The sequence below is a fragment of the Micropterus salmoides genome, unplaced genomic scaffold (genome assembly GCF_014851395.1).
Source record: "Micropterus salmoides isolate LMB-PRFRI ecotype aquatic unplaced genomic scaffold, ASM1485139v1 Ms_hic_scaffold_7, whole genome shotgun sequence".
Taxonomy (NCBI): domain Eukaryota; kingdom Metazoa; phylum Chordata; class Actinopteri; order Centrarchiformes; family Centrarchidae; genus Micropterus; species Micropterus salmoides.
Window position 1 is genome coordinate 31433168 of NW_024044459.1, and position 11008 is coordinate 31444175.

The 11008-nt window shown below is 36.5% G+C and overlaps 1 protein-coding gene across 9 annotated transcripts in view; it reads left to right on the plus strand.

Moving 5' to 3' along the window:
* The window catches only part of pbx3b (pre-B-cell leukemia homeobox 3b), a 58080-nt gene extending 54840 nt beyond the window's left edge, over positions 1 to 3240 (plus strand). For all 9 annotated transcript variants that reach the window (XM_038704257.1, XM_038704259.1, XM_038704258.1 and 6 more), the window contains one exon: positions 1568 to 3240. In XM_038704257.1, the coding sequence (XP_038560185.1) occupies positions 1568 to 1660 (93 nt within the window). In that variant the 3' untranslated portion in view covers positions 1661 to 3240. The remainder of the gene's footprint in view (positions 1 to 1567) is intronic.
* The last annotated feature ends 7768 nt before the right edge of the window (positions 3241 to 11008 follow it).

The window sequence follows — 11008 nt, forward strand, 5'->3', positions numbered from 1 at the left end:
GTGAAATTAGTTGCCAATGTTTTTTATCATCAAAATATGCTGCATGTTTATATTTTGATTATATTCAATGAAGGTACAGCACATTGTAGCTTCCCTAAGCATGTGCTGTACAATATTAGACACCAATGTGGCATCTTGTCACATGATATGAATAAAAGTTGCATTTAATCAACACACACTACAGGGAAATCATCTCCACCTTTACCTTAATAAACATCTTTTAATACTTTGCTTGACTCAAACCAGATGGGAAAAAAGGTCGCTGCACAGTATCTGTTGCATTTAGCTGTTTTTGAAATGCTTCACACGATTTTCCATAGCCTTATCTTCATGATAAAATATGAACATGTGATCGCCTGCAGCTCTTCCAGACGTGAATTCCATCTCCCTTGATGAGGTTTGATATGGTGCCTTTTTGTAAAGCAGCGCATAATCAGAAACTATCAGAGTAAAGATTAATTTTGTTGATGAGAGAGGATGAAGACAGAGGGAGAGAGAGAGAAATATCATCAGGCAGCTCTCACTTTTTCTGCTCTATATCAAAACCTCAGTATTTGCTCTCTTTATATTGTTATGCCTGTTGGGTAAAATGCCCGCATATTCACAGTCTAATATTATTTAAACCTTAAGCATCAAGAAAATAAGGTATAAGATTTACAGTAGTGTTTGAAATTAAAAAATGATTTATGTGCAGAAAAATTAACACATTTTTATGTAAACAAATGGTGGGGGCTGTTTGCCAGCATTCAGTGCTTTTGGTGTCATTTTGGCTTTGCTGAAGCCTTGTTGCTATAAGCTCTTTAGACATGTCAACTCCTACCAAGATCAAGTGTTTTTTTCACTTTCTTACACGGTTTCTCACTTCCATGTGCAGTGTAGACCTGTGCCTATTAGCTCAACAGAGCTCAGTACGATCCCTACTAAAACAACAACTGACGGCACTTAACCATAACGCATGATAAAAAAGAATCGGAATAAAAGAGTAATACACAAACAACATTATTTTTTTTTAAGTCAAATTGTGGCATAGCTCCTATTTTGTAGCAACAGCCCTTAAAGTTCCCTATAGATATATTTGCATAGACTAACCTTTAGCTTTGTTGGTGGTGACGTAGAAGGATCCAGTAAAGGCTAGGTCATGCCTGGAGCAAAGCAAAGTCAGGCTGGCTAAGACTGGCTCTCTCTTGGAGAGGCCCTACCCTGTCACTTTCACTCAGCTCTCCCCACCTCACCCGGCCCGAACCCTCCCTCTTCTTGACTGACAGAAAAATATGTAGCGACAAGCTGTCGGCCGCTGCTGAAATCTGCTTAGACACTGATTTCAGGGACTGCTCCCATTGGTCAGGACACAAGACAAATTTGTTTCCACGAGTGTCTTTGCTGATGCTATACTGTAATACAAAGAATGCTGGACTAATCACAGAGCATTATTGTGTGTGAAACATTTAAATATCAGCTTGCACAACCAGAATGTATGAGTCTCCATTTCCATTTTTGGAGTGCTATGTTATATTTTACATTGCAGAAAATGTGATTGTAATCTCAACCTTTCCCCTTTGCGTCCCAGGCTAATGGGGGATGGCAAGATGCAACAACTCCGTCTTCTGTAATATCGCCGACAGAAGGACCTGGAAGTGTGCACTCCGATACCTCGAATTGATCCGCTATTAATTCATCTTCGCCTCAAGCTGGGCATGGACTTTTAACTGGCTGACCAACTGCAGAGGATATACAAAAACTTTTCATAACAGATTCGTTTTTCGTGTACCTTCAAATTTCCCACTACCATGCCGCACAAATGCAAAATGACAACATCTTTTAACAAACAATGTTTCCTCATTGGTCCGTGTTTTCTTTCTTCCTTTATAAATCTGCTTTAAACACCGTGCTTATGCACCATGTTTGTTTATCGTAGAGGTAAGCACACACGTACAAACAGAAATCAGTCCTCAAATGATACTTGGTAAACGTTTAGCTTAGACGTAAAGCTTAAAATACTGGATGACACTCTACTTAACATTTTTATGACATTTTAAACGGCCATTTATTTTGATTCTTGATTTAATTACTTTCCATTTTGATAATTAGGTTCCCTTTCAGTTCATACAATGCATAGATTAAAGCAGCTGTTTCTTTGACTGTAATGTGCTTGCAATCTTGTCCAGCAACTCAACAATGCTACTGTTGACAGCTCAATGGCAGCTTTGTAGTTACTTTCAAGATTTATTTTTGCCTTACAGCCGTATACATTAGAAGAAGGAAACGACTATTCAAACTCTGGAACATAAAGAAGTATAATTGATTGCTTGACTATTACATGACACCATTCCATATTTTATAATTTGATGTTTAGTATGTACATATGTAAACATTTTTTTGTACTGCTTATCAACAAATCCCCCACAGTAGATCATTCCTTCATGACACAGGAGCTGGCCCCGTTACACAGGAAAATATGTACATATTATAGCTTAAGAGTAATTATACTTCCCACCAATCAATACACAGCTTTATTACCTCATTCAAATTCATACAAACCAATAATTTCAACATTTCTGTAGCTTAGAGTGCTCACTTACTACCTCTAAACAATATCACCACCATAGTTTCTTTTGCCCTTATTTAATGTTTTTATGTAGTTACTTTGATTACATCTTGTAACACTGTAAACTCTTCATTCTCTATGTAATCTAATGTATATTTTAATCTTTTAATAAAATACCGTTGCTGTACTGCAACTTAAAATGACAAAAATAAAAAATGAAAATAATAACAATATTAATGCCATGAAAAAGTAGACAGGGAGGGGGGTGTCTGAAGAAGTTGTTGGTCTGTGGCTTTTATGAGGGGTTGCGATGAACATTGTTGATAAATTAACACCAAACAGTAAAACTGTTGTAAATACTGAGAAAAAAACATTTTGAATGTTGCTCATCTTGTTACTAAATCATGCAAAAAAAAGAAAAAAATCTCTATAAAAACTGTAATGCATAGAGGTTTCAGTATTCAGAACTGTAAATTTTCAGCTCTGTTCAACAGGGTTCAAAACTTCTTTTCTCTTTTTTCTATTGTATGTGATTCTGAAACTGAAAAGTCATGACAAATGATTTGTGGCAGTGATTCTAATGTATTAAAGATGTTTAGTGTTACTTTCTAACCAGACTACACCCTGGACTGAAAAGTCTTCCTTGTGGTAGTTGTGTGATTTGAAACATGAATAAACCTTTTGCTTTCATGACAGCAAGGTGTGCTCTCTTTCGTGTTTGTTGAAGCAGAAGGAGAGCCAGGGCGTGTTTCTCCATCACCAAGTGCATGTGATCCCTGCACATATAAGCTCTGTGCAAGGCCTTTGCTCCTGTTTTATATGGTGGGTAGAAGGTAAAGACTTAACCTGGTTTGCAGCTACTGTGGAGCTGACATGGTTAGTGCAATTAACTGAAATGTCAGGCACTTCTAATTCAGGCTATTTTGTCTGTCTGTTGTGGAAAGGCTGCCTTAATGGATCATTGGTTACCAATTCCACATGGAGATTGACATCCATTTATCCTCATTTTCTCAGCGGTTCTTCATTCCTGTCTTCCCACAGCTTGTGTCCAGTGTTTGTGTCTCTCAGTCATGGACCCTCTTGGATTTTTGACAGTGTAAATGCCAATAAAACACAGTGTGTTTCTACACTAAAGCAGCAAATAGAGAATATCTCCAGTCACAATGTGCAGCTAATTTTACATTTTGTGTGTGTGCATGTGTGCAAGTGTTAAGTATTTGTTTTGATTTCAACATATGAGTGTAGATAGATAGGAAAAAGAGAAAAGAGATGTAACAGCATAGCATGACTTTAATTCAAGCACAAAGCACAGACGGTTTCCCAGGAGAGCATATTTGTCCACTCAACCAGTGCAGAACTTTATTGAACACCTTTCTCTGGAAATCATATCTTTATCCTGATATTACACACCCATGCCTCAGATTTCCAAATGCCTGGAGATACTTATTTAAAAGCAATTTGAATTTTTTGAATTAGTGTTGACTTTTTGGTTAATCAAAAAAAAACATCATGGATTTTTCTGTTTGAGGTAGATATTGCAAAATTTTACTGTTGTTTTAATTAACATTTAAGGTTTCTTCACAAGCTGGTTTGCTCCATGGCAATGCGGTTTAAGACCGTTCTATTCGGGGGGGGATATGCATATGCATACACTACATATTTTCTCTGACAGGAATTATGAAAAGCATTTGGAATTCGTTGTACTCCTCCATTTGGATTATAATCCATTTGCTCAGTCTACCTTTACAAATAGATACATTTTCTTCCTCAAGACTTCAACTATTGGATTTTAAGTACTGCACTCAGCAAAATTGGCCTCAGAACCTTTTAAATAAAGAAGTTACATTTTCTGAGATTATGCTTATTAGAGCTTTTTGTAAGGTTCATTAAAGACGACATTTTCTAAGTAAAATTCACCATGAAAAGCATGCATCATTAAATATGGAAATCCAGAGTTATATTAGCAATATGCACTTAGCTGCTGCCAATTAAATTAAAGAAAGATGTAATTTATATTATTAAGGTAGAGTTCATATTAAATTAAATATAAAATGTAATTTTTTTCACTGTTTGATTTATAGCTTAGAGTGCATTGTTCACAGACCCATGTTATACTATTTTTCTATAGAGATATTGTTGATATTAAAATGTAAAAAAAACTGTAATTGCATCTCTGCTATTGCTGAATTAAATTGGTAAGAGGTTCAAACAGAAATCCGGAAGCTGGCACATATCTATTTTTCATTTTAAATATGACTCTATATGCACACACATTCCCCTTAAAGCATCATTAGTGTCTGCAACTACTGTGTTCTTCACTTTAGATTTGATTTGAATAATTATTACTTTCTGAAGCCTTAGGAATATGAGATCAGGATGAAATAAGAGTCCGCTTTGATCCTTGATCATAGATTGGGATACATACAGTAGGAAACAGATCTTAATTAATTAGAAAACAATTTGGGGGATATTCCAGAAAGCATGTTATTGTGAAAGCTGAGCTCAGTTCATTTACAACAGCTGATTCATTTTATGTACTTTCCAAAAACAGCTAACATGATCAGGCTATATTAACAAATCAAAAAATTTCACACCTGACTTGCACGAATCACACTAATTCCCAGTGAAGAAGACAGAGATTTTAAGAGAAAGACACACTGTTCAGAGACACAAAGAAGCACCTATAGTACAGAATGAAGAAGAAAAAACTGCCCCTAAACCGACGTGACTATATAGGTTTAATTTATTGTAGATTGTGGATCTGCAGTTTTGACAAAATGCAGAAGAACCCAGACATGGGATAATGCCTTGTTAGGTAAGTGTGTTGGTGAACTGATCTTAAAATCTTGAATTACAAGAATGCACACACATTACAGGTAATAAAACATTGGTAATTTCAAATGCCCTATTCAGCATTTAAAAACACAATTTATACATTTAATAAATACATTACAACCTGCTAACATGTAGTTGTGAGCAGATATAAAGTCATATGTGTTGTTTAACAACAATGACGTTATGTATATCATTACAACAGTGTTTTCCTACATTATCAATCATTGTCTGTTTGTACATCAGTCTCTCCTGGGTGCCCACACGATGAGGAGTCATATAATATAGCACAACTATATTAACTCTGAAGCAACAACTTTGAACAATCTATTTGTCTAGCAAGATAACTGAAAATAATATGTTTCTAAACATAGCACTGCTTTGTGATTTGAATCAACAACCAGTGAAATTGCTCAAATAAACCATTCTGATTGGATGTCTGGCCCTTTAAATGTTTATTTTCAGTAAACTGTTTAATGTGCCTGTTTAATTTCTTTGATCTGACTCAGCTCATATTGCATCTGAATAAGAGGTAATGTTGAGAATGCTGCTATCAAAATGTGATGTTGAGAATGCTGCTATCAAAATGTGATGCTGAACCAAAACGTTCACGTGTGATTGTAAAAAAAACATCTTTACACATATGACATGCGGGATACCCTATTCTGGAACAGGTGCTTCTGGTTACCTTGTTGTTTCATTTCTTCTGGAATATCCCGTTTGGACAATGGTTTTACTTCATGAGATGCCCATAAAGCCAGAGACATGAGTAGTTTGATTTACCGAGCAGGAGTATAATGGACCAGAGACTTCCTGGACTGATCTCTTCAGCAGCTCTGACTTCTATTAAGAGATGAATCCTGAGTGGCCTTTGAGCTTTAAAACAGTAGAGTTAATTAACATTTGATCTTACCTCTCCTTACATCTTTAGAAGTTCATTTTCAATTTCATTTCAACCCATTCACCCATTTTGGCGCTCGAAGATTGCTTTACGATCACACATAGCCTCATGTCTGAACTGATGGTGGCTTATCATAGCTTGTTGGGCAAAAGCAGGCATGTGAAGGCTTGTGACAGGAGACAGATGTTTGCCTTACCTCTTAGCAGACGCGTGTCAGCAAGCAAGGGCTGCCTTTGTGCTGCTCAAATTTACTGACACCCAGTCTCAAAAAATAGAAAACAGCAAAAAACAGGACCTGCATCTGTCTTTCTCTGTTTCTCTGTGTCTGCCTCTCTTTCACACACACACACACACACACACATACAAACATTGAACAATACAAATTATCTTTTTCTAATTTGGCTTCATAAAGACTTCATTACTGAGTGTGTCACCATTCACTGAACTGCACAACTTACAAAGCAGGTGCAAATCACCAAGACAGATGATAGTATGGAGGACACTTTCATATAACACCACAAAAGGTTCAAGTACCGTAATATAAAACTGATGGTGGTGGCAGCTCTTAAATTCATTTGATCTATAGAGGTGCTGTATGTGCCTTTGACTAAATTTGGTTCTTCTTACTGCTTTTAAGAAACACATTTGTTAATAAATGTGTCACTTCTATATATAAATGAAAATCATACATTGTCACAATGCAAATGTCTGGCATGCTGAAAACATGCCACAGCTCTTGACAGTGGTTTATGTAACAGTTACACTTAACACTCAAACTAATGTTTCCATCATGCTGTGACTGGAACAACTGGGAAGATGCATTCCATCCATATGCATTGTGTTTCAGTGATATTTACTGAAGCTTAATAACTAAATATAACATGTGAAAATTAACAGTAGTTATCTACAAATCTTTGCATAAAAATTCATTTTTTTATTTTAGGGGGAAATGCTTATGCTTTTAGTGAATTTACAGGTTAATATTCCAGAAACATACTGTTGCTCAGTCAAACATTTTTTACATGCATGACATAGAAAGCTTTCACGGTAGAAAATAAGAAAAGCAACACTTCTAAACAAGAAACAAGAAATCCTGGATATTTGCAGAATGCAAGGAAATAATACTGAAATTGTTGTTTTTGCTGAAGTTCTGTTGTTACTCAAAATTTCTCTGTGGAGTTTTTGACAACTAGTGACACTATGGAGCAATGTTTGTATGAGTCAGTCCCCATTTTGTCTATTTTGAGCGCACCAATAAATGTAGCAATGCGCTAACAAAAGCAGTGAAGAAGAAGAATGTTAGCTAGCAAACATGGACACATAAATACTGTGCAATTTTAATTATTTTAGAACCTGGCTTTAAAAATGTTTTATGAGGAAGGAAATTTATTCAATGAGTTTGTTAGACCCGACGCATGCACACAGTGCATTTTGTTGAGAAACTCTGAATGTAAATATAACTTTTGATTGTTTACAAGAAAATTGTAAGGCACCTTTAATATACACAGCATGACATGAAAGCATCATTCCATCTTAATATCCACAATGAATAAAAAAATGTATATTGTTACACAAAAGATTACTGGTATTGTCTAGGTGGCATAAGTGAAATAAATATCTTTCAATAGTTGTTTAAAATATAAACCACACCTTACTGTCTGTATATGTTTATCTAAAACACAATGCACTCACTAGGCTCTATATGTCATGGTTTTATAAAGAAAAAGACAACATTTTTAAAAGGCCGTGGCTATTAACTGTGAATGTTTGGTATTCATGCATTGTACGTCAGCTAAGAGTTGGCAGGGCATGCCTATGGTCAATTGTTAATGCAGACGGTTAAAATGTGTTTAAATGCTGTGCCATGATAAATGATCCTGTGATGACATAAAAATGGGACACACAGACATATGTAGGTTAAAGGTGTTTATACTGGAAAATACCACCGGATACAGGTGCTAAGAGAATTTGGCTTCTACTGTCTTGATTTCTGGAGACATTTTTCCATGTCCATGACTTATACAGGGTATGTCATTAGAGATGTTTGACTTAATTTATTTATCCATCCATTATTTAAAACGAATACTGTAACTGGTGGCATATATTGATTCAATGTTACTTTCCAAGTGGCTTAGAGATCTAAAGTACAATATGCAAATCCAATGTCCTGTGTTCAAATACCATCCAGGATTTTGCCTCATGTCTTCTTCCTCTCCTCCAGTGTATCTCATTTCTGTCTCCCTGTCTTTTCTTGGATATATATCCTGACATCCAAAAACAAATGATCCTGTTGTCAACTTCTGGAAAAAAGATAAAAAGGCTGAACCAATTTGTTATCCAAGATTAGGCAAGTGGGTCATTGAATAAGTATACCAGACAACAGCCAAAATTCATTTACAGGCTTTAAAAAGGTATAAAGTGACAACTCTACCTTATGTGACAACGTGTTTGTGACTAGACGCCTCTGATGTTTTTTTATTCTTCCAAAACATAAAATGGCTTGTTAAATATCCTTTGCTACATTTGCTCATGCTGAAGGTGGGGTGATTCAAAGTAGGATGACAACATGCTGAGAGAGATTATTAAAAGCTTCAAGTATTCAGAGTATTTTTGAGCTGCTAAAGGAACTCTGCAGTCAGAGTAATATTGAAGGTTTATTACATGGATGAACCTGATTGTTCACCCTCATCACTGTTTGCTGTTGGAACACAGGAGTTGTCTCAGCAGTAGGTTTATATCTCCAAGAGGCTACAGAGACATTGGACCAGTCATTTGTTCTTAGAGCAACTAGAAGCTGAATAAGCACACTCTAGAGTTGCACCTAACCTATTGCCTAAGCTAACCCACTGCTGGCTGAAGTTTTATATTTAGAGGACAGATGTGAGAGTGGTATTGATCTTCTCATTTATGTCTCGGCAAGATAGAAAATTTCGCAAAATATAATTGCTGTTAATGTGATGACTTCAGGGAGATTCTCTTGTCAAGTTCATTGGGATTAGTCAGAGCACACAACATTGTTTAAAAATACATGATGAAACTGATGTACAAAAGCATTTCATCAACAAAAATGTAAATTTCACTGAAATATCTCCAAACCTGAAATCCACCACCCAGCTCCTCTGATTCTGGTAATTACGTGAAATAACAACAAATTTTTGCAAGACATTTTCCCTCCTCCATGCACTATCTAGTGCAGTGTGGCTATAGGCTACATTGTGTAATGGGAAGTCATTAGCTTTTGGTCTGATGCAGTTTGTTCTCAGTCCCTTGCTGCTACATTTATATTTCATATCTTATGTTTCACACTGTATTAACAGCTGTGGCTTGTTTTTGCCATCTGCAGACAATTACTTTAGTTTACTTGGCTTTGTAATAATAACATGTTTTCTTCTTGCAACTCTCTCAATAGACAACATACTGCAAATTCTTGACAGGTGCTGAGGCATTTGCTCGGGAGACATGGTGAAGAGGATTATTACTGCATTATTTAGTTCTCCTGAAATAAACAAACACATTCCCTTCCTGGCATCATGTGCGACTACCAAGTCAGCACTGTGTTGTGTCGCATCGCTCCAGCTCAGAGCAGCCAATTATGATTTACGTCGACTACCAAGAACCTCAATGTCCCTTTTCACTACCAACAAGACCCACTTAGTGTTGAATATTTTCCCTTCCATACCCTCTCATTTGCTCAGTATCTCTTCCTCTTATGACCTTTTTACATTCACCTTGCCTTGTTTCACCTACTTGCTATCACCACAGTGGCTCAGGTTCCGCTCCACAGTCTAGTTTCAGTATAATAACTTGACACTTCACATTGCATTAGTCTTAGTCCCGACAACAAGGTTATGTGACCTATAGTGTCAGAGAGCATACACCATACTTGCCTGGAGTAGCTATTTATCAAGACAGCTTTGGGCCACCTATGATTCAGAGCAGAACAAATACAGATGTGAGGCGGTTATACTGAGGACATATTTGTCCAGCAACCAGAGTTTTAGCTAACAAACATCATCACACAGTTTTCTCTCACAGAGACTTGAATGGGACGTTTAATCCTAAACGAGTCACTAGGATCTGTGTCATTATTATTACATAATAAAAGCATAAATATAATTTTTAAGTAAGTCAGTGTGGTGTGAACTATGGAATCAAAGAGGATTCTTCATAAATGTATAAATTTAGATTTATTATTCTATTCTACCTATTGATTGAGAACAATAGCAGAGAAACTACAAGCTAAGTGTTGAGGGCCATGCACTGGGAGGATGGGAAGACTCTGGGCTGCAGAGAAGGAAGCTGGCTCTGAACCCTGAGGAAGTCATTAAGAGACAAGTGACCTCACTGGTGCAGCACTCAAAAAAGCTGCCCGCTGGCATGATGTCATATTTTACACGCCATCAGTCATTCTGCTACCCTTGGCCATCAAACCTGACGAGCATACAGATATTGACCACTTGAGATCATGAAAGGGAATTTCCAATCATGACTTTTGGGATTCTTGTCATTTTAATAATCCAGTGATGTGCAAAAATCAGCCTTTGGGAAACATCCTCCACCACACTCCTTAGTAGACATCTGGCCCTCATAACAATCTCTCAGATTATAAGTGAACATACAGGCATGTAAACAGATTTTAGACATTAGAAACTGCATGTATATATTAAAGATTGTTTAAAAGCTTTCTGAGATGAACACTCTGGTATTTAAAGTGACCTTTGACCCCTGAA